Below are 24428 nucleotides of genomic sequence, written 5' to 3' on the forward strand. Positions count from 1 at the left end.
AACGTCGAGACGGCGTATATCTCCTTTTTGCCACAGGTGCGCGGTAGCCACATAGTTGATGTGGCTAATGAGGAAAGCGTGGAACAGTCTGCGGAGATTCTCCTCAGATAGTCCTCCATGCCTGTTAGCTACTCTGTTAATTAATTTAGCCATTGCTTCGACCTTCTTGGAAATATGAGAAATACTGACGTCACTTTGGCCATTGGCCTGAATGACCATGCCTAGATATGCGAACTTGGTCCACCGTGGGGATGGGTGTAGCTTCCGCCGTCAGGAAGTTGATCCCCGCGTATGCGTCTCTGTGCGCCTTGTATTTTGGGCGGTATAGAAGTAATTCTGATTTCTCTGCTGATAGCGAAAGACCGGCCTGCCGTAAGAACGTTTGTACCATGTTTACCGCGTCTTGGAGTCGCTCCTTGATATGGCCATCACTGCCGCTCGTACACAAAACGGTGATGTAGTCTGCGTAGAAGACGTGACTGGTGCCGTCGATCTGTGAGAGTTGTTGCGACAGAGCGCGCATGGAGAGGTTGAACAGGAACGGAGAGAACAAGGCCCCTTGGGGTGTGCCCCTCGGGACCAGGTTGAACTTCGAGCTAGTTGGATTGTGGCCGTCCTGTCGCGCAGGAACGAGCTAACATAGTTGTAGAAACGCGTACCTAATCCTGCTTCGTGGCTCCGCCATGGTGGTCTAGTGCCTAAGGTACTCAGCTGCTGACCCGCAGGTCGCGGGATTGAATCCAGGCTGCGGCAGCTGCATTTCCGATGGAGGCGGAAATGTTGTAGGCCCGTGTGCTCAGATTTGGGCGCACGTTAAAGAGCCTCAGGTGGTCGAAATTTTCGGTGCCCTCCACTACGGCGTCTCTCATAATCATATGCTGGTTTTGGGACGTTAAACCCCACAAATCAATCAAATCAATCCTGCTTCGTGAATCGAGTCGAGGACATGAGAGTGCATGACGCGGTCGAATGCCTTCTCGAGGTCGAGGGCTAGAATGACTCATGTGTATCTGGTGATCGTAGTTGAGCATCATGAGCACCATGAGCACCATGAGCTCGTAGTTGAGCATCAGCATTACATCCTGCGTGGACAGGGACGGACGAAAGCCAATTTGGTTGATCGGTAGAGTTTGACGCTCCTCAACGACTTTCGTGACTCGCTTGAGTATTGCGTGTTCGGCCACCTTACCCACGCAGGAAGTGAGGGAGATGGGACGAAGTGAGCCTAGCGCTAACGGTTTACCCGGCTTAGGGACAAGTATGACAGTTGCCTTGCGCCATTCAGGCGGAACGTTGCCAGTCTCTCACAGTCTGTTTATGTGCTCAGGGAGAACTTTTATGTCCTCCTCAGCAAAATTTTTGAGAAGCTTATTTTTTATGCCATCCGGGCCCGGGGCCGAGCGGCAGCTGACTTCGGAGATGACAGCCCGAATCTCGGCGCAAGTGAAGGGGAATGCGAACGGATCCTCCTCCCTATCATCCGGGGCAGACGGGTAACCGAATGGGGAGCTGGTCTCGGCACATAGGTAATGCGTAGCTAGCTCGTCGGTGATTTGAGTGCCGGTCTTACCCAAGACTGAGTTTGTGTATTAGTCTTTCTATTGTGCATTGTTGAGACGCTTTCGACGGTTTGTAACCCGTAAGTGTTTCAACAGGTTCCATTTGACCCCGTTTCGCATTTGACTATTAACCGAGTTACACACTTCGTCCCATTAGGGCAATGTTTCTCGATTTGACGATTAAGGTTAGCTATCTTTTTACGAAGGTCACGATTTAGCTTTTGCATGCGCCATTTCGTGTGCAGTTATTTCTCAGTTTCGAGTAGGTGAGCTAGCCGGCTATAGCCATAAGCGACCTCCAGTTTGGTTTCAACGTCTTTAGTCGAATTTGCAACGTCCTCTTTTATTTATGCAAAGAGTTCTGATAGGGTTTCGTACTGAGTGTCGTCGCGTTCCCTGAGCTCTCGAAAGCGATCCCAGTCTGTTATGCGAAACTGCCGCAGTTTGTTTGTAGATAATTTTACGATCGTCTGTATAATATAATGGTCACTCTCCAGATTCTCAGCCAGGTTAGTCCACGTGGGTTGTCCCGCGTGCCTAACCATTGTGAGGTCCGGGGTGCTATCACGCGTAACCGAGTTACCTACCCGTGTAGCGGAAGTGGTATCGGTTAAGAGCGCGAGTAAATGTGTGTGCATTTGCGCCACCAGGGCATTGCCCTTACGGGAAGAGCCTGGGTATACAAATTCGGGATGCGTGGCATTGAAATCTCCCGCGATTATCAACATATGGTCTCCTGAAATTCTGCTCGCTCGCTGAAAGAGGACCTGAAATGTAGTTTGCTTGTTTTTGGGTATACTATATACGTTGAGAATAAAGACTGACTTTTAAGCATTGAGTTTGGAATTAACTCTATCATATGTGTTCATCTTTGAGATCGGGGCGGACCTTATGGCAAACATATGCATACTTTTTGGAGATGAGCGTCGCTATCCATCGCGTCCCCACTCCATGGTACGCTTCGGTGCGATAGGTACGCAAACCGGGCTCGGTGGTTAGCGTTTCTAGTAATAGAATTACGGCAGGCCGATTGGCACTAGATTAAATGAATTGTTGCGAAGCTGCCTTACGCTTGGGAAAGCTAAAGCGATTCCACTGCCAAATTACAAGATTGCGTGTGTTAGCCATGATTGCTGCATACAGGTTGTCGCACGGACCACCGCGTGCTGTTCTTCTCGTATTTGTAACCACGCGTGAAGTTCGGTGAGCTGGAGTCATATCGGCAGCGTGGTCTGCTGCAATGTCTGCGCGGAGGCGGGCAAGTGCCTCCATGAAATTAGACATAGTAACGGGCTCGTCCGGGGGGGTCCTCGGCCGCACGACGCTTCGCAGCGCGATTAGCGTTTGACGAGTTGGTGGAAGCTGGTTCAATGGTTGGAGCTGTGGGCGTCAGCGTCTCGACAGCACGTTCACTCGGCTGCTGCGTGTTCTAATGAGTGCTTTGAATGTTTCGTTTCCTTTGCGCAGCAACGCTAGCTCGCGTTTGAGCTTACGAATCTCATAATTTTCATGCTGTGGAAAGTTACCCGACCGCGCGTAACCAACGTTACTAGATTACCTCAGTTTGCAAACTCCGCCGGGATGCGGCGGCGAAACGCGGCCCCCTTCGTTTCCCGCTCTCTAGGTGGCGCTTCCGACGCCATTTGACCGGTCGCCGCATCGTAACGGAGCCTTCGCGCAATGTTAAACGGAATTTACGCGGTTAATTTTGTGTAATGGGAGTTATTTCCCGAGAGGGTGAGCGAAGGTTATTACGAGTGTGCAAGTAAATCACCAGTTGAGCCGCTAAGGCGATGCCACACGGCAGAGACGTGAGCGCGATGCCCGAATCTTGCGGGACTTCTGTTCATACAGCTCTTTTGCGTTCCTGTTCTTTAAAATTCGATTGCCTATGTAAAAAAAAAACCATTGACAGTGGGCCACAGCATTAAGTCTAAATGCTAGAGGGCTATGCACTTCGATTCAGGTGCACGTTAGAGAAACCCCAGGTGGTTAAAATTTCCAAAGCCATCCTGCTCTTCAGGTTCTCTGGACGTTTCACAAGTGATCTTTAGCAGCTTTTCCTCTATGAATTTTCAGCGGGAGGCTTGAAAAAAATGTCTCTTTTCGGCCGCGTATTTCGTCGAATCGTACCCACTTCGGCAACCAGTCACAAAGCAGCGAGGCATGTTTTCTCACATTCAAGAACCGTCACATGACACATGTGAGCTGTGTAGCTCACATGTGTCATGTGAAAGCGATGACTGAGTTGAAGACATTAAAAAACACCCGGCACCATGCAGATCACGCCAACGCTGACAGCGTCGGTGCCACGCCGGGCACCACGTTGATCGCTACCGTAGTAAGTTGCAGCCAGAGCACACACTACGCGAGTTACGTCGAAATAAATCTTGCTGAGACTCAGTGACAGCGATGACTACGAAGCACACTTGAAAGCAACAAAGCAGCACCCGGCATAAGAACACAACTGCAGTAACTCCGCCGGCGTGGGTCCGGGCACCGCCGAGAGGGGGCGCGCTTGCGGCTTTTTGACCGGTACAGGGAAGGGTGACACTCGCGGCGCCGCAGTTTGCAAACTGAAAAAAGTATCTAGTAACGTTGGCGCGTAACCGCGAGTCTCACCTTTACCGATGACTCGATCGGCCCAAGTAGGCGTTGCAGTCGGGTTCTTGGTGGTGGTAGGCAGGTGCTTCGTCGGTAAAGTCGGGGCTGGTTGCTTGGGCGTCGGCTGTTGCGTGGCCGAGCCTCCTTGGGTCTGTTGGTTGTTGTTACGCCGGTGTCTGTGACAGCGTTGACGTCGAACGACGTAAGGGACTTCATAGCGATTTGGGCATGTGCGGTCGCCCGTTATGTGGGCCTGGCCGCACAACGCGCACTTGGGTGTCACACACTTATGGGCGGATCCGGTGGGTTTGATACCACAGTGTTCACAGACTTTCTCAGATAGGGTAGGGCAGACGTCTTGTCGATTGTGAGTTGGGGACTTCAAGTCCATCGAAGAGAAGAATGATGGTGGTTGTATCCTTGATTCGTCATATTCTCATTAACGTGGGGTTGTGTCATGAGACCAACAGGCGTTGTAGCTCTGAGTCTGAAAGGTCAGCGTCGACCCCTCGGACTGCGCCTCGGCCACTACGTAAGGGGATACTGGATGTGCTCACTACCGTGAGAACAATTTCTTGTACTTTGGCGTACGCTTCGGCCGCTTGAAGGTTTGGCGTGCTGATCACAAAGATATTCTGCGTGTCATTACTGCAAACGATATCTTCCTCTGCTGCTGTTTACGGGAGTCGTGCAGCGAGTAGTAGAGCTTGCAAGAACTTAAGCTGGTGCGATCAAAAGTGTGCAGACCACGGGATCGCGTGGCAGAATGCATCGACGCGCCAGCTAGTGACGATACACGACGAGACACCTGCTGCAGGGCGCATGCGCATCCCGTCTTATCACTTGGCTTCTCATGTCGCTCTGTCGGACACGGTTACTGCACGCGTAGCCAAAACGACAACTGCATGGGTGTCGCTTTCTTTGCTCCATTCGAATCTGCGCCGTTCTTTTACGTAGCGGCTGCGACTGGGCCGGTTCAAGCGCCAGCTCGCGTTGTTATTGACACTGGTTGATTAGCATAAGCAAGCATAGCGAGCATCGCAGAACGTGACAGAGCCAAACGAACAAAATTGAATTTTGTCAGGCCAGCTTGCATTTGTCGGGCTAATCCAAGTTGCACTTAAATGAGTTAAGTGAAAGTTGATGTAGCCGAAATAACAAAACGTGAGTAATCACACTGCATTAAACACCTTTACTCTCAAAAGCGTCCTATGCAGCAACAGATGTCTATATTAGGTGGATCGAGGCAGATTTACATAATTGTGCGACATTAAACTAGAGTACTTTAGATGGGCGTCGATGTCACGCACATTATTCAGTATTATTTATAAATATTGTTAAGGCAAATTAGATTTATATTTAAGTAAATAAGACTTGACTTGGTCAGGAGTAATCAGCATTTTGCCGAGCTTGGATTCTCTGAGCTCATGAGAATTCGACTCAATTACGTTAATTATTTGCGTTTTAATAAGATTTTGTCTAATTAAAGCTCAATATAATCCGCTTGGTTTGATGATGCTATGATTAACCAAGCTTGCCCCGCCACGGTGGTCTAGTGGCTAAGGTATTCGGCTGCTCACCCGCAGGTCGCGGGATCAAATCCCGGCTGTGGCGGCTGCATTTCCGATGGAGGCGGAAATGTTGTAGGCCCGTGTACTCAGATTTGGGTGCACGTTAAAGAACCTCAGGTAGTCAAAATTTCCGGAGCCCTCCACTACGGCGTCTCTCATAATCATATGTTGGTTTTGGGACGTTAAACCCCACAAATCAAATCAATCGATTAACCAAGCTTAATCAGAATTTTTATAGTTATTGTGGTGTTTGCCTAATTAGCTTAGTTATACATACTTAGTCTAGTTATGTCACGCGAAATTCCAGTATAGAAGGTACTTTAGTTCGACTTCAGACTAATATTCAGTCATATTTAGTATTCATAATTAGCAAATTAGACATAAACTATCTCATTTAGTGGGAGTCAGTAAAGATAATTAGTATCTTCCTGGCCTTGACTTCTTTGAACTCATAGGGCTGTCGACATAGAATAATTGACCGCGATAAGGTTTGACTTTTATCGGTTAATTTTGCACGACTAGGTTAAAGATGAGCATGATCAACTTTGCCTAATTAGATTTGGCTATGCTAATTTCGACTCATCTGGGCTCATTCAACCCTAAATTCTCTTAGCATGAAAACACCAAGCTAGGCTGCGGCTAAACTAAACCTACTAACGCCTGACTTATTTAGATCATAAGGTGCTCAACTACATTTGATTAATTTCGGCTACATTAACTTTGACTTAACTAAGCTCATTTAGGTGCAACTTAGATTAGCCCGAGAAAGGCAAGCTGGCCTGAGAAAATTTAATTTTGTGCGTTTGGCTTCGTAAGGTTATTCGATGCTAGCTACGCTTGCTTATTCTAATCAACCGGTGTCAATAACAACGCTAGCCGGTGCTTAAACTGGCCCCGTCGCAGCCGCTTCGTAAAAGAACGGCGCAGACTCGATGGAGCAATGAAAGCGGCACCCAGTTGTTTTGGCTACGCGCGCAGTAACCGTGTCCAACAGAGCGACATGATTGGATTGGATTGGATAAACTTTTATTTGGTCCTCCAAAACACAGATCACTGTGTTGCGGGCAGCTCCCACGTGGGGACTGAGATGCCAAGCTCCTCAGCCGCCTCGCGGGCTTGGTGGACAGCCCAGAGCTGATCTGCCAAGGACGAGCTGCGGATTGCCGCCTCCCATCTGGCAGAGGTGATGTGCGATAAATGAGCGAATTTGGTGCACTGCCAGAGCATGTGTTCTAATGAAGCTATTTCCCCACAATGTGGACAAAGATTACTTGGGTATAGGTCAGGGTACATGATGTGTAACATTTTCAAAGTAGGGTACATCCGCGTTTGCAAAAGCCTTAATGTAAGTGCTTGGGGCCGGGTTAGATTTTTGTGAGGTGGAGGGAAAATCCTTCTAGACAGGTAGAAATGTTTAGTGAGCTCGTTATATGTTGTAAGAATTTCCCGGTTATCCCCTTCACTGGTAGAACGCATCCCCGGGGAGGCGCGGTTGGAGAGTTCTCGCGCCGCCTCGTGTGCTGCTTCGTTGAGATTGGGAGGGGAATCGTTGATTTGTCCAAGGTGAGCTGGGAACCAACTCAGAAGATGATGTGTTATGTTCTTGCCTTGCAGTATTTTCAGCGTTTGTTCACAGACCGTCCCCTTGGCGAACGCCCGTAGTGCTGCCATGGAATCACTGTAGACGACTTCAATGTTATCCATCTTGAGTGCTAAGGCGATGGCCACTTGTTCCGCAATGATTGGGTCTTTCGTCCTGACCGTCGCTGAGTTGACGACATGGCCAGCCCCATCGACTACCACTGCCACAAACGCTTTCCCATTGGCGTAGGAAGCCGCGTCAACAAATACGACCCCTCGTTCCTCGTTTGAGACTTGACGAAGTATAGTCCTGGCCCTCGCTACTCTTCTACCGACGTTGTGTTCTGGATGCATGTTTCTCGGTATAGGAGATACCGTGATAGTCTCCCTGATGTTGTCAGGGATATCATTGTAATTGCGTCTGATTGCTATTGGGTGTTGGCCCAGCTCCTGCAGGATCATTCTCCCCGACCTTGTAGTAGATAACCTTGCAAACTGTGCTCTCTCTTGGGCTTCTGCTATTTCTTCGAGCGTGTTGTGTATGCCAAGCTCAAGCAGACGCTCAGTGCTGGTATGTATGGGTAGACCCAGGACCTTCTTGATAACTTTCCTGAGGAGCACATTCAGTGTCTCGGACTCTGCTCTTGACCAGTTGTGCATTGCTGCCTCGTATGTGAAGTGACTTAGAACAAACGCATGCATCAACCTGATGAGGTTGTCTTCCTTGATCCCATTTCTTTTGTTGGCCACTCTGCGTATAAGGTGCACCGCACTGTCTGTTTTCCGAGTTAACTTGGCTATAGATTTGCTGTTGGCGCCGGTAGACTCTATCAGCATTTCCAGGACTTTGATGGAGTCGACCCTCTGGATGGCATCCCCTTGATTTGTACGGAGATGGATGTCTATCTGGTTTAACGGCTTCCATCCCCTGGGCTTCGGTCCCCGGCGTGCAGTCCGATAAAGCAAAAGTTCTGACTTACTCGAGGAGCACTTGAGCCCGGAAGGGCGAAGGTAGTCTTCTACGGTGTCAATCGCCTCTTGCAGAGCGCTCTCAATCTGCCCCTCGCTTCCACCTGTGCACCAGATGGTAATGTCATCTGCGTAGATGCTGTGCTTCAATCCTTCAATGCTCGATAATTTCTTTGACAGTCCAATCATGGCAATGTTGAACAGCATTGGTGAAATCACTGCCCCTTGTGGCGTGCCCCTTGCTTCTAGTTCGATTGCTGCGGTCTCGATATCTGCAATCTTCATCACGGCTTTCCGATCTGTAAGAAAGGACCATACGTAGTCATAGAAGGCTTTCCCTAGACCAAGCTTGGAAATTGCTTCGAGTATGAATGAGTGGTGGATGTTGTCAAACGCTTTTTCTAGATCTAGGCACAGAATGGCTCTCACGTCTCTGGTTTCATTGTCAATGACCTGGTGTTTGATAAGCTTCAATGCATCTTGTGTGGATAGCCCTGCCCTGAATCCAACCATATTGTGTGTATATATGTTGTTATCTTCCAAGTACTTGTTTATCCTGTGCAGTATGGCATGTTCTGCGACCTTGCCGATACATGATGTCAAGGATATTGGCCTCATGTTGTCCAAATTAGGGGGCTTTCTTGGCTTAGGAATAAGGATCGTGCTGGCCAGCTTCCACTGCTCTGGCACCCTGCCTTCTTTCCATGCTGAATTGATCATATCCCTCAGGGTTTCAATTGAATCGTCATCAAGGTTACGCAGGGCCTTGTTTGATATACCGTCCGGGCCAGGGGCCGACCTGCCGTTGAGATCATGCAAGGCTCTTCTGATCTCCTCGATGTTAAAGTCGCCCTCAAGACCTGGATTTGGCGTGCCCTGGTACTGTCTACTTGGTGGTGCCAATCCTCTTTTGATTGGGAGGTACTTATGCACGAGCTGCTGGACAACTTGCTGTTCTGTAGTGCGCCCTATCTCTTTATGCAAAATTCGAGCGATAACATGCTTTTGATTTGTTTTGGTGGTGTTTTCGTTGAGGAGATGCTTTAACATATTCCATGTCTTGCCATTGCGCATCTGACCATCGACGGAGTTGCAGATTTCGTCCCATTGCTGCCTCGATAGTGCGCGACAATGTTCCTCGACTGATCTGTTTACCTCAGCTATCTTCTTCCTCAGTCTTCGGTTCAGGCGCTGACCCTTCCAACGGTTCAGTAGTGCTTGCTTTGCCTCAAGAAGATGAGCGAGCCGGCTATCCATTCTTTCAACCGGAAAATCTGTGGTAATGGTGGAGGAGACGGATTTGATGTCATATTTAATCTGTTTGACCCACTGCTCCAAGCCTTGTCTGTGGCCATCTTGTTCCCTTTCCATCCTTATCTTCCTGAACTTATCCCAGTCTGTGAAGTGAAATTCTCTCTGCTTTTTACGCTCCACGGAGAAGGTAGTGGCAAGAATGCAGTGGTCACTCCCTAGGTCTACAGCAAGGTTCATCCACTGGGCCTTCTTGATGTTCCTTACAAATGTAAGGTCCGGGGTGGAATCCCTGCAGCAAGATGTACCAAGCCTTGTTGGTAGGCTGGGGTCTGTGATTAGGGTGAGATCAAGTTCACTGGCACTTTGCCAAAGTCGATTTCCTTTCCCAGTGTTGTACTTGTAACCCCATGTATGATGAGGGGCGTTGAAATCACCTGCTATGACGAGTGGACATTCCCCGGCGATATTAACAGCTTTCTTTAGAACCGTCTTGAACCCTTGCTTTTGTTCCTTTGGACTGCTGTATATATTCAGAATGAAAATGCTCTGACGGTTGCTGGTACCCAGCACGATCTCTACCAAGACGTGTTCCAACCGGCCTGCTTCTATCTTGAGGTCGTGGGTTACGTGCGTTAGTTTGTTGCATACGAAGGTGCAGACTCCCCTCCCTTCAGTATCCCCTATTACAGGCCGGAATCCAGGCAACGTTGCTTGCGGTGAAAGGGTCTCTTGTAATAATATAATATGAGGCTTTTCTTCGCTGCTCCTGATATACTGCTGCAGGGTTGCCTTCTTTTTAAGGTAACCTCTACAGTTCCATTGCCAGATACGAAATGCTTCACGTAGCGCTGCCATCATGGTTATTACATGGGCGGCCAGCGCCTGATGCTGCACCTGTCGACAGGTTTGGTACCACTAGTATTGGTGGCCGAAGGGGTGAGCTTGGTGCATGAGGAGGCCTTGCTGTGTTGTGCAGATCTGCTTCGAGCTTTGTAATGCGCAAAGTCATATGCTCTTCCAGTGCCGCCACGCTTGATTGTAGCCTACCCATTTGCTCGCTAAGATTGGCTACTACTTTGCTGAGCGTGTCAAACACCTCTTTCATATCTGACATGGTCGTTTGGTTGGCTTCCACGTGTTCTGCCATGACTGCCCTCTTTTTCGCGGTTCTCGAGTCCCCCACGTTTTCAGCCACAGGGACATCAACTGGCTGAGGCATTGGCTGTGAAGATTGCGCGCTGGTTAGCTTAGTTAGAAGAATTTTTATTTCCTTTAACTCAGCTGATAGCCTCTCATTCGATTTTGTAAGTCTCGCGTTTTCTTGCTCTAGCTGTGCAATTCTATCATGCTCTGGCAGCTTACCTGTCATCACCTCTGCCCCGCCGTTGCGCACTCGCTCAGCCCAGCTGCCTTTCGAAGTAACTGCAGGCGTCCTCCCCGGGTGTGAAGCCGTGATCTCGAACTGAACGCCAGGCAGCTGGCCATTCGGGTGCCGCCCAGGCTGATCCCGACCCTGATGGTGACCTTGAGAACTCGAGCGCCCCCGTGATTGGGAGCGGGCCTTGGGTCTAGAACCTCTTCGGGAACGCGACCTCCCCCTGGAGTGGGGCCGCCTGTCCTGTTCTTGTGTAGTCGGGATGCTCTGGGTCCCGTAGGCTGGAATAAGCTGCTTGTCATTGATGTCTGGACTCGATGTGATTGATGCGTCCCGGGCTTCTGCGGCTGCTCGCGATCTTTCCCAACGTCTGCGTCTGACGACGTATGGCACTAAGAACCTGTTCTTGCACTCCTTGTCTGCCGTGGGATGGTGACCGTCGCACAGCCTGCATCTTGGATTGCACTGGTGCAGGCTATCTGGGTTCTTGATCTCGCAGCCTCTGCAGATTGTTTCAGCTGGGTTCGGACAGACGTCAGACCGATGTCCCAGCTTTCCACAGACGTAACAAATATCGATGTTCTTGCGGTAAAGGGAGCACTGCAAAAGTGAAGGTCCATATCTCACGAATCTGGGCACCTTGTGTCCTTCGAACGCTATGATGATTGTCCCGGTGTCCTTGATTCTCTTCGCCTGCAGCGCGAGCGGGTTGTTCGCGTTCACAATCTTTCGGGTCAAAATGTCCTGAGTATCGCTTACGGGGATCCCGCGAATCACTCCTTTACAAGTGTCGTGGGGTGCCGCGGCGTACGCGCTAACCTCAAAAACTTTGCCTCCAATGTCAATTTGCTTGACCTTGAGGTATCTTGAAGCTCTGTCTTGGTCCGGAGTGCTTGCCACCATAATGTTCTGCTGCAAGTTGGAGCAGATGATGTCCTGCATGGCCTCTTCCTCTTTGACGCCGGCCGCCAGTACTATCGCGTCTGCCACGGCTCCAGTGCCAATTCTCGAGATATTTAATCCTCCACGTGGTCGTAGCACAATTTTGCTGAAGTCCTTAGGTAGTGGCGGCATGCGTCCAGCTCGCACGATTGTATGCTTGGTGTCATACCTACTACGACTGGCTCGAGCGTCTCCCGCAACGCCGGCCTCGGTCGAACCCTTGGCAGCAGGAACGCTAACCGCGGCTTGCTTATTCCTTGAGCGTCTCGTTTCGGCTTCCTTCCAACCCATTTTTTCCGTGCAATCCTCTGGAGAGATGTCCTCTCCATCTACTTGGTATTCCATTCTCAGTTGCAGATACTGGAACGCGCAGAGCGTTGAGTCGCGTTGGCGCCGGGCCGGCGCATCGGCGACAATCGCCTCCTTGGTTAGGCCTAAATCCCCCGGTGGCGTTGCCGTGTAAAAATGTCCCAAAAACGGTTTAAAAGTCCACTCACCGGCACAAAGGTGGTATCTGCTGATTTCTTGAGAACTTAGGCACACGATGAGAGTAAAAACTCGGCGACAAATTCGTGAATACCACAGGAAAGCATTCTTGAAAGCAGGAGCCGATCTTCGCGCGTCCGCACTGGTCGGCACCTAGCAGAGCGACATGAGAAGCCAAGTGATAAGACGGTATGCGCATGCACCCTGCAGCAGGTGCCTCGTCGTGTCTCGTCGCTAGCTGGCGCGTCGATGCATTCTGCCACGCGATCCCATGGTCTGCACACTTTTGATCGCACCTGTACATCCAGGTCACCTCCGGGGCGGACGATGACACGGTGGTGATCCGTTGGGAGCGGGGGGAGGCGGCTGGCGGCTGCAACCCTCGTCACAGCTCCGGTTCGCAGGGCGCCAATACGGACGCCGGCTGGCTTGCCGGTGGTATACTAGTTGAAGACTTTGCTCGACGTCGGATAGCATCGATCCAGCCAGGCTCGCTGGCTTCCTCTTCAGTGATCGTTTCTCCATTCACCATGGCTTCGGCCATGATGACGGCGCAGCGGCGGGACGCGCCGGCGCAGGAGTCTGTAATCGTGTTAAGCCTACTCGAGGCTTAGCGAGTGAAGGCGAAACATTGGTTGGAAAGGGAGAAAAGTGGGGTGGCCCGGGCCGGAATTGGCATCCGGGTGTTTTCCCAAACTTAGCGGAAACATTGGTGATAAAATTAGGGAAGATTGAACTTGGCAAACCAGCAAGAAGTATAGCAGAAGGCGGAGGGCCGATGCGTAGACGTCCGCTGATCTCGAATTCATAAGAGCTGAGTCAACTTCTACGAAATCACACTGCAGCATTACGCACGCCCTTTCTAAAGGGCGCACCTGCATGTCAGCTAATGGGCTTGGATCAAACATTGGTAGATGCGTTGTGTTAATTCACTTACGAGCCTAGCTGCTGATTTGTTGGTTGCCATCCACACACGTTCACAATCGTGAGTTTGTGCTCCATCTTCATTACCAACAAGTTCAGGTGTGATTAATCTATAAAAATAAAACATGTAATCGAAAATCTAAAGTGAACGTCAAAGGTTAAGCGTCAAATGAAGGCTGAGGAGTTTTTCTTTGTAGATCCTTTAATTTATCGTTCATATATATGACAGAATCATGAACATCATTGTGGGCGATTTTTCAAAGACATGTGCGATGTCCCAATGGCATGCGTAAATGTAAAACCAGGTATATATGAATGACAGAATGCGATAAACATACCATATAGTACAGTCTGAGTACTATCTCAGGGAGCCATGCATTATTCTTTTAAAATATTCAGCTATACACACGCTGTGCTGTAACACAGAAAGCGTTGCTACTCAACTAAGAAGTCTTCAAGAAGTGTGTCAATCACGGCTAAGGCCAGAAAAAAATAAATAAATTATTTCTGCAGAACAAGTGCAAAACTTTAACCTACTTGTAGTTTTCACCATTAGTATAGTTGTTGACCATTCAAGAGGTGGCGTTTCGTAATGGTTATATGACACAGAGACGCCAGAATTTTAACCATTTTCTTTTATGGGGCGAATTCCTATTGCTTTCCTATCACATGAATTTCACTTTTAACACGAAAGTGTTTAATGCCGGGTACTCCATGGCCCCACTCAAGTATTTCAGTCGCGGATATGACGTTGCGAAATATACCCTGACAGGTGGCAAAAAAAAAAAGACTAACAAGAAAGTTTCCGCCACCGGGAGTGGAGCCTACGACCTCTGGTTCCATCGCGCACGGCGCGAAACGAACCGCGGTCACGACAGTACGTTCCTCGGAGCGATTCTAAGCCGGCCATCTCGAACTTCGCCCGAGGCCTTGTTTCGCCTACCACATTGCGGCTCCTTCGCCTGCTCTTGATGCGGGACGAACCAAGCCACATATAGAACTGGTCTGGGTCCCCACTCACTTGGGTCGCTCCGGCAACGAGTCATCTCACCAACACGCTCGTCAACCGAGTGGCGGGCTTCTCTGAGTCGGACGCCCTGGTGCCGGAACTTCTGGTCACCTACGATGACATCACACAACACAATCGCCTTGAACGGTATGCCTACCCACCCCTCACGGTAGCCTTCCTCAGAGGTCCCAGATCGCCCGGCACCGTCTGCAGACCCGCACCTTTCCGTGTCCCCTTGTGTACTCCTACATCCACCGGGCATTATCGCCTGGTGCTGTCGTCTGTGTGGAGTCATCACATCGCTCAACCATCCTCTGGGCTTGCCCGGAGGACGTGCCACCCACCGACCTCATTTCGCCACCTCTCTCCCATTAATTGGCCTGCAATGTGAGGCGCTTCTTTTCAGCACAGACCAAGACGTCAAGACACGGGTTCTGCAGCAAGAGCGGAGGACACCATCGAGAAGCATGGCCTGGCACCGTACGTATACCATTACCCCCACACCCCTTAATGAATAAAGTTAATTGTTACTCTCTCACTCCTCGGAGTACTAATGGTCAGCTGTTTACATACACCAGTTACTGTCGGTAACTTCAGCGCGTTTGCCCCGCCATGGTGGTCTAGTGGCTAAGGTACTCGGCTGCTGACCCGCAGGTCGCGGGTTCGATTCCCGGCTGCGGCGGCTGCATTTCCGATGGAGGCGGAAATGTTGTAGGCCCGTGTACTCAGATTTGGGTGCACGTTGAAGAACCCCAGGTGGTCGAAATTTCCGGAGCCCTCCACTAAGGCGTCTCTCATAATCAAATGGTGGTTTTGGGACGTTAAACCCCACAAATCAATCAACTTCAGCGCGTTTTCGTTATACTAACGTTATTACGCGACAGGCGGGATGCGTATACCTGCGCGCGTGGCGAAACGCGCCCGCATATTTCGTGATGGCAGCGCTTTGTTCAAGTCTTGTGCTGGCGCCGCGAAATGTCGGAGAGTAGGAAGGTCACATCGCTCGTTGGAGCGGCTGCGTTTGCGAAATAAGCTCCCTGCTCGTACTGGGGCAGTTCTTAGTTTGCGCTCGCTCGTGTAGTTAGATTTAGGTGCAGGTAGAAATTTCCCGAGTACAGTGGCGTCTGTGACAATCATATCGCAGTTTTGAGACGTTAAACCCCAGATATTGTTGTCAGGCCGCGCTAGTTCTGTGTATGATTGTGTGCTCGTTTCGTGCCTATACTTCTTTGTGTTTGAGTAGAGGGCTCTAAGTATCTGGCTGTGACAGTTGTTCATGCTCGTATTATGTATGTTCGTTTCGTGCCACCTTTCTGCTTACATAGAGAGCTGCAAGTTTCGAGCTGCTCGCCGTTATTTCACGTGACATTACAATTTGTTGTTATGGCATTCATTCCTTCACCTTTGTGGCACAAAATGTACAATATTCACTCAACCACGTCTGTGAAGACATGCTTCACTTTAGTGTTTTACTGATTCCTATGAGGATATATCCACTTCCTTTTTTTTTATGTGATCGTGCATGTGTTCTGTAAACGTAGGATGCAATTGATGTGACCCAGATTCACGTGGTTGTAGCTACTATTGCGTCTGGACAAAAAGAAGCAACTGCACAGTTTTCGGAAATCATTCACCACAGCAGTACCACACGTGTGCCAGTGAGCATATAGATAGCACCTGTTCGCGAAAGACCAAGCATTATCGCTTATTATATAAAGACAGTGTCGGTATGAATATTCGTAGGCAGAAAGTAAGTTATTTGTTACTTTCTTTATAATTTTCACAACATCCACTACCACGTAATAATTTGAGAAGTCCAGTTACAGTTATAGTAGCACATAATTCTGCGTGCACTGAAGAATAGGTTAATGAAAAATTAATAAATCGTTCATCCCTTATTATTATTCAGCGATTCGGCTTTCGCGTGAGAGTCCTTGATTTTCAGATTTACCGTTTCTTAAATCTGCTTTGGCTGTATAGGTAGAGCGATAAGAAACGCACACAGATGCGCTCAACGATCGCGCAATCGCGTGCGTCCCTTCCGAGACGCGGCCGCGCGCTCTTCGAACGATGTGCCGTCTATGAACCTCGACATCATGTCCAACGCCGCTTCCGGTTGGTCGTACGGCACGAAATGTCCCGCGTCCCTGACCATCACTTGGAGCAGGTTGCCGGCTCTCTTGACGTAGCCAGCGACGCCTGAGCCCGACGTCGGGAGCCTCCACACCTTACGCCGGGCCGCGTCGAAGGACTCCGTTCCCGACCACTGCAGGCCGCTGAGGAAGTCGACGGCGAGCGAGTGGGGCACGACCGCGTCCAGCTGGCCGCTGTAGACGAGCACCTTGAAGTCCCTCTCGAGAAGCGATAGGAACGAGGGCTTGACGGACCGCATCACGTCGACCAGGAGATTCGACGCCGCTTCGCGGCCGCTGTTGAACGCCACGTTTCCGACGTGCACGGCCCTCCGAAACTCGTGCGTTCTCACGAATGACCTGAAGCGTGGTTGTCGGGAAAAGAAAAGTGGCGATATGATCTGCAGCTCCTAAGGAGCCAGACTCAGTCCAACAGAGAAGGGAGACAGAAAACACATTGAATAAATAAAGATCTGATTAGAATGAAGAGACTACGATGATAAAGTTCGCGAGGTTAAATGCATTGTTACAAAATGTGGCCTCGGTTTTTCTAACAAGCAACACAGAAGCACAGCTATTAAAAGTGATCAGCAGGGTGCAAGCAAGTAATGCCTCCGATTGATTGATTGATTGATTCGTTTAATCGTTGAGTTGAACTTCTAAAGCAGCACTTCATGGGGTTCTTTACCCTTTTTGTCCCTAAATCTAAAATATACAAAGGCGCCTGACTTCATGGAGGCACGTGTACTGTAGCACGAGTGAGCTGGTTCAACTCTACGCGTCCCTTCTAGAACAAATTGTGTTGCAGTACAATAAAACGCTTACTTATGTTTTCGTTTCATAAAATTTATAACTTCTTTGTGAGATGGCCTCACGGAGTTTTCTATAGATACGCGTTATGCGGCTCAAATGTCAAGACAGATTAAAGTCGTTATTATTTCCTTCTCTGATAATATTTCTGCAACTTTCCGACTGCTTTTAAAGGTACTGTTGTCACTCAGCAATTCAAACCGCGAAGCGCGGTGTATATGTACTCCCGGTCAAAACCACTTGCAGTCGATTTTATGGGCTACACATACGCCATGCCGACTCTGACTATACCTGTACAGTTCTAAGTCTCGGCGCATCCTGTCCTCGGCCTGCACGAAGTTGTAGGGCGTAGAGATGCCACTGACGTTCTTGAAGTATGAAGTGGACGCCCCCAAACCCTCCAGCAAATGGTCCATCACCTCGAATGCGTCTGCGAATCGACCGTGTCTGGCGAGTTCCACCGCCCTTTCAGTTTTCCGTTGGATGTGGTCCGCCTGTCTTCGGTCCACGAGGCCGATGTGGTAAAGGAACTGAGCGTAGTCCAACATCGTCACTGGGTCCAGCCAGGCATTGCCAACGGCGATCCCGCGCAGTTTGATGTCAACTCGCGAGAAAAGGGTGGTGGCGATGAGGTGCGCGACGGTGGTTGCGTATTTGCCTGCAATGAGAAATCGGTTCGAGCATCGGTCGTGTGTCAAGTAGGTCTACAGTGGTTGAAACTCTCAGTAAGTTAGTAGAGTGAATGCACAGCTTGAACAGTTGTCGGGTGAGTTTGTGTCTTTTAGAAGCATTCACCGAGTTGTAATCAGAATGATGTGAACATTTATCCGGAAATGACTGCGAACTGCTCCACCTGGACAATAACTGGATAATCTGGATATTCCATGAGGAATGGAGCTCAAGCCCTTTATAGAAATAACGCGGATGAGGACCAAGTATTTTGCACTTGCTACGTATGGCCGTATTTTTCGGAATTGCCTGGGAGACAATTCCAATTTTCTTACTGAAGAATGCATGAAATGCATGACTCCGTAACTGTAAATGCTAAAGAAGGATATCGGCATCCGTTAGAGATGATTTTGGTTGGGTATTTTATGAAGCTAACACGTGTTTGTCGACAAAAAAAAGCTAAGAGTAAAGGTCCCGCAAATCAATTAGAATAGATTCATACAAGAGGCATCTTACTGACGTCCCAGATAAAGTTAAAGTAATAGACAACGGTACTTGGTAAAGTTTGAGTAAGATACTCATCTTGCGTTTATATAACAAAACATTTCCCCAAGTTGCTATTGAAAAATACTTCTAGAAACGTGACATCATTGAACGTAATTCTTTCGGAAATGTTTTCGTCCATTACCCAGGAATTTTTCAAGGAGACATCGGAGGTGGGAGTGACATGCGCCTTTTGATGTTTCAGCAGTCACTAAGGGGAGGAGGAAGGACGAAGCCGGGATAAATTAGTATGTCAGTGGGGATGTCACGTCTGCAGTAATGCTTCATATCTTCATTCAGCTAGAAACGCTATGTACCTATTACATGGGACACACGGGTGCACCTTCTCATCAGCCTACTATGCAAGAACGGCAGCCAGGTTGAAGTCATTATATACACGATATCATCCTACGTGATTGATTGATATGTGGGGTTTAACATCCCAAAACCACCATATGATTATGAGAGGCGCCGTTGTGGAGGGCTACGGAAATTTAGACCACCTGGGGTTCTTTAACGTGCAACCAAATCTGAGCACACGGGCCTACAACATTTCCGCCTCCATCGGAAATGCAGCTGCCGCAGCCGCGATCCGGACCCGCGACTTGCGGGTCAGTAGCAGAGTATGTTAGCCACTAGACCACCGCGGCGGGGCCATCCTACGTGAGTGATGGTGGCTGTTTTTAATCGATTTACCACTGTTGTCGATTTCTTTTTCTTTTTCCCCGAAAACGTGTGTCGTGTCACGTTTCTTGCTCTCACAGCTTGTCGAAAGATCAGTTACTCACGATAGGGGGTATACGAATACATGTATGCACCGCAGAGAGAGAGAGAGAGAGAGAGAGAGAGAGAAACAAAGGAAAGACAGGGAGGTTAACCAGAGGGTATCTGATTTGCTACCCTACACGTGAGAAGAGGTGAAGTGGAGGGAAAGAATAGAGGAGAGAAGAAAGAACAAGTGATACACGCACGCACATGTCAGCGTTCACCGCGCACACTTCAATGGTTACAACTGGGAAGAGTTCGGGCCCAGTCCATCCGCGGTTGTCTAAAAGTAGACTCTAATCCAAGATGTTAAAAAGAGGCTTGCAACGCAAGCTATGGTGGCGTGTCAACGTACCTGCGTACGACTCCCCCGCGACGTAAAAATCGTTCTCTGCGAAGCGTGGAAAAAGCGTGAAGAATTGCTGGAGGGCCTCGTGCAAATCTCGTGCCAAGCTCCGCTGATCCCGGGAGTAGCCACGCTCGTTCCAAGTGAAACTGAAACCGGCGCCAACGGGACTGTCCACGTACAGCATCGAGTAGCGTTGCGCCCACGTGGTGTTTCGCAGCCGAGCGGTACCACCCTCGACGACGCGGTACGGTCCGTGTTCCAGGAATAGGCCGAACAGAGATGAACCGCCCGGCCCTCCCTGGAGCCACATAACCACGGGGGCAGTGTCCGGCTTCTCCTGCAGATGAATTGCGCTCATGGAGGACGAGTTACGACTCGTTATTCGCGACCACTCGCTTCTATGGGCGTTACGCTGGGTCACCGCGATAAGTAGGTCTGGCACTGACGTACGGCTACTCAACATGAATGAACGAGCTCGATTACCAGGTAGACTGGATACATTGCTCTTTATAACTGCTGCACAAGCTACTGCTTTAATGGGGACCTGCGCAGTAGCGTCGCCATTTTTGTTTTTTGGTTTGGGGTGTAAAAGGTTCAACCTTCACTTCAATCATACTTTATGTTCGTGCGTGCGTTTCAGTGCGCGTGTATATATACCCAGGCAAAATTGAGAACTATCGGGGAAACTTGAACACCCCTCAACACCCCTTCCCCCTCTTTGCTGCGACCATGGACCTGCAACACTTTTCCGAGTAACCGTTGCATGGCTTCGCTAAATATATTATTACCTAACAAATCGACCACTGCCAAAAATAAAATTAGAATCAGTCAAGTACGACCAGTGTTGGAAAATTTTCGCGCGCTCTCTCTTCTCTCGACCCGACCAACGCGCTGGAATTGAAGCGAGGAGGGATGGCACGGGGAAAAAAAGAAGATACGTCACGCACACGTCATGACCTTGAGCCCTTTTTTTTTCTTCTTCGAACGCGCAGCGTATATTCAGTGCGATTGCGGTCGAGCGCACACGCACGCGGCTTCCCGCGCGGCCTCGGTAGCTAATCAGACCAGAATGCCCCAATCATCCAGTGGCCGTGAATTCGGGTAGAAGGCGTAGTCCTTTGGGTATCTGGCATCATTTCTCTAGGGAAGAGGGAACGAATAATTTAGTTGGCTTCGAAAATTAGTATAGTAATAGTAGTAGTAAGTCGTCGTCGTCGTCGTCGTAGCAGTAGTAGTAAGTCGTCGTCGTCGTAGCAGTAGTAGTAGTAAGTCGTCGTCGTAGTAGTAGTAGTAGTAGTAGTAAGTCGTCGTCGTCGTAGCAGTAGTAGTAGTAGTAGTAGTAATAGTAGTAAGTCGTCGTAGCCGTAGTAGTAGTAGTAGTAGTAGTAGTAGTTAGCCACCTCTCGTTTAGTTCTTGGAATGTTCGTTGGATGGCGGTACTTCTACATGATGAATATATGATGAAAAGATGCGAGATGGTGGTACTTGGAGTGTTCACTAGATGGACGGACGAACGGATGGACGTGCGCGCGGACTGAGAAGCAGACAGACGGATGGATGGACGCGCCAACAGACGGACGGACTGACATACAGATTACATGTGCGGATGGACGCACAGGCGGGCAAATGGACGCACGTACGGACGCAGGGGCGGACACACCATCGGACGCATGTACGGACGCATGGATGCATAGCACGCATTGCCACAACGTTAAAGCGTAGTTCTCAATGATCCGGCAACGTTGCGTCAATCGCTATAGGGAACGAGTGTCCTCAAATACCAAGTGAAGTCGACATCGTGATAGCGGAGAACGAGCACACGACGCATAGTAGCAGAGCGCTTTACCTTGGCTGGAAAGAACCAGAAGAAGATGTTGCTCGACATCTCTTTGTCGACGGTGAGGAAACCCGCGTAACTGAGGAACAGCTCGGCGTCCTTGGGATCGTCCAGTAGCCGGCCGACGCGGCTCTGCTGTCGCGCCTTGTCCAGTAAGCCCGCGTCGATGAGCGGCGTCAGGAACAGCGGGCCGCCCACGTCGACAAGGTGGCCGTCAGCGTGAGATTCGCTCTCACTGCGTAGAAGTTTGCATCACCATGCTTTAGAAAATTTCATTCAATGTCGTTTGCGCATCGCGCGAATGAGTGTGACTCGTGGCTTGTGCGTAGCTATCTTTAAAGACAGCCATGGGCCGGCGGACGCATCAATGCTGACACATTGCAGTGACTTCAGCTATTGTTTGTATACTGCTGGGCGTGCTATATAAAATCGTCACAAGAAGCGGCCGTTCACGTAGTCCGTTCTCATTAGTGTACCACCCATTGCACGCAATGCGGCACGCAGAGGCATACAGCCGGGCCATAAAAAAATATAGCTTGATTGACAAACCCGACACTCACTACATTTTTGAACTGATCGTGGTGCGAGAAGTGGTGTCATTTCTGATCACGTCGCCACTGTATACTAGTGTGAAATCTACTATCGTTGGTTCTTTTGCACGTTGACTCCGAACAGTTCTGCGGTCGTCGCGGTCTTGATAAAAACCGTGTGCTCCACAGTGTAAGGCTGCGGGTAATTTTTTGACTTGCAAGACTCCGCACTCACCCGCTGTAAACCTTCCACATGCTGGCTACCCACGCGTCGGTACTCGTGCATAAAAGCGAAGCCAACAGCACCGACCTCGCCATTACTCTTGTTCTTCTTCATTGCCAGCAGTGGTACCTACCCACTATACGGAGGTTGATAAGCCATTAGGGAACTGTCATTATGTTTCTTTATAAAATAACTACGGTCGGTAACAACAACACTGTACAAAATGTTCGGTTTATTTAATAAAGTGTGGATGCGAGTAGTTACCAGTGCGACATTTGAAGAAAACGTTGAAGTTCGGCGAGACCACTGAGCCTACGCGCACGATTTCTGCCAATGTTGCTGAACGCTGCGAAATAGCTAGCCATTACGGAACTTGTATTCCTATGTCACCAAAGTAGTTACAAAATGGTCATACCTACATTCTTCCTGAACAAGGCAACTCATTTATGCGATCAAGCAAAAAAAAAATTTGAACAGCTTCGCACTAGTAATGCTGCAGGCCTGGATAGGCAGCGGAGCTGGGTGGCCTTTCTTGGCTTTTTTTGTTTCCTTTCTTTTTCTTTTTCCCCAGTTTCTTGCATATTTTTTTATCTGTCTGTTTCTTTCTTTCAATTTTTTTTTGCCGCTATAGCTTTCTGTTTAATTTCTTTCTTCTCTTGTTCTCTGCTTGATTCTGTATTTTTCTCTATGTATTTCTTACTTTTAATCTTTACTTCTCTCCCTCTCTCTGGACCAGGTTTTCGAACACTGGGAGACAAGAGACGTGCCTACAAACCGCCGTAGATGCCATCGAACGGTATCTCAGAGACTGCTGTCTCTACTGTGCCCCCGAGAAATCCGAGCACCTCGTCCTCAAAGCGAGAACAAGAGGCAGACCCCCTCTATACGACGAGCCCGACCCTAGCGTAACGCTGAAAGGGACCTTAATTCCAAAAGTCGAGACCCTGCGAGTGCTTGGAGTTCACATCTACAAGGATGGATCGGGAGCTGCCACCATACCGAGACTCCAACGAACACTATCACAACTCACGCACCTCGTCAAGAGGATCACGAATCAACGAAACGGACTCAAAGAGCACGACACTCTACGTATAATGCAAGCTCTGTTCACCAGCCGCATTACGTACGGCACGCCGTACCTAAAGTTGAAAACCGCTGAAATTGAAAAACTTAATATCATGATAAGAAAGGCCACTAAAGTTGCCCTGGGACTTCCGCCAATGGCCTCTACCACACGTCTCCTAAAGATGGGCGTCCACAACACGTGGCAAGAGCTCACTGAAGCGCATAGGAATAGTCAGCTGGAGAGGCTCAAGCTAACGCCTACGGGGAGGTCGGTGCTCCGGTACCTCAACTACAGCGACACGTTCATCGCCGATGCAGACCGGAAAAAGCGCATCCCGCTGTACATTAGAGAGTCGCTGTCCATCGCACCTATTCCACGCAACATGCATCCTACTTTCCACAAAAGTAGACGCGAGGCTAGAGCTAAAGCTATTCGACGAAAGTTCAAGCAAGAACCGGACGCCCGCTACACTGACGCAGCCAAGTATCCGCATAGAAACGCGTACGCTGTCAGCGTCGTCGATTCTCAAGGCCGAGAATTAGCGTCAGCCACGGTCAACGCACTCAATTCAGACGCTGCAGAAGAATCGGCAATCGCCCTAGCAACCACAACATGTACAGACGCCGCGGTGATTTTCACCGACTCACAAGCCGCCTGCAGGAATTTCGCTAAGGGCCGTATCTCAGCCAATGCCATCAATATTTTGAAACGGCGAAGCACTTCACTCCCATACACTTGTGTATTATGGGTGCCAGGACACGAGGGTCTGCAGGGAAATGAAGCGGCCCACGCCGCTGCCCGCGAGCACGTCAGCCGGGCTGCCCCCTGCCCACAGGACATTCGATCCGTCGTTGAAGAGACGGAAGTTGTTCAAAACACCTACTCGTCGTTACTCCAGCATTACAGGCTGGAGCGACGAGTATACTCTCCACCACACCCAAAACTTACAAAAGAGGAAAGCGTAATACTGAGACGCCTGCAAAGCAGCACATACACACATGGGGCCCTAATGCACCGTCTCTACCCAACGAGATATAGCTCTATGTGTCCGCTTTGCAACGTACCGGACACCCTGGCGCACTTGCTTCTTGCATGCCAGTGTATTACCAGACGTAATCTGCAACAACACACGACTGATAACGAAGCAGGACGGACGAACGAAGACCTAACCGAAACGTGGGAGGCGAAGCTCGCCCTCGAGGACCTGGAAGAGCAACAACTCGTCGCCAG

The 24428-nt window shown here is 49.6% G+C and overlaps 1 protein-coding gene across 1 annotated transcript; it reads right to left on the minus strand.

The window, feature by feature from the left end:
- Positions 1-15108: 15108 nt before the first annotated feature.
- Positions 15109-21626, minus strand: LOC119166914 (putative serine carboxypeptidase CPVL). The gene is made up of 4 exons (XM_075891417.1): positions 21389-21626; positions 19549-19879; positions 17508-17874; positions 15109-16766 (listed from the first exon to the last, which is right to left on the minus strand). Exons 1-4 carry the CDS (start codon positions 21425-21427, stop codon positions 16286-16288), a joined length of 1218 nt encoding a protein of 405 aa, XP_075747532.1. The 5' UTR covers positions 21428-21626; the 3' UTR covers positions 15109-16285.
- Between the last annotated feature and the right edge of the window lie 2802 nt (positions 21627-24428).

Source organism: Rhipicephalus microplus, chromosome 1 (genome assembly GCF_043290135.1).
Source record: "Rhipicephalus microplus isolate Deutch F79 chromosome 1, USDA_Rmic, whole genome shotgun sequence".
Taxonomy (NCBI): Eukaryota; Metazoa; Arthropoda; class Arachnida; order Ixodida; family Ixodidae; genus Rhipicephalus; species Rhipicephalus microplus.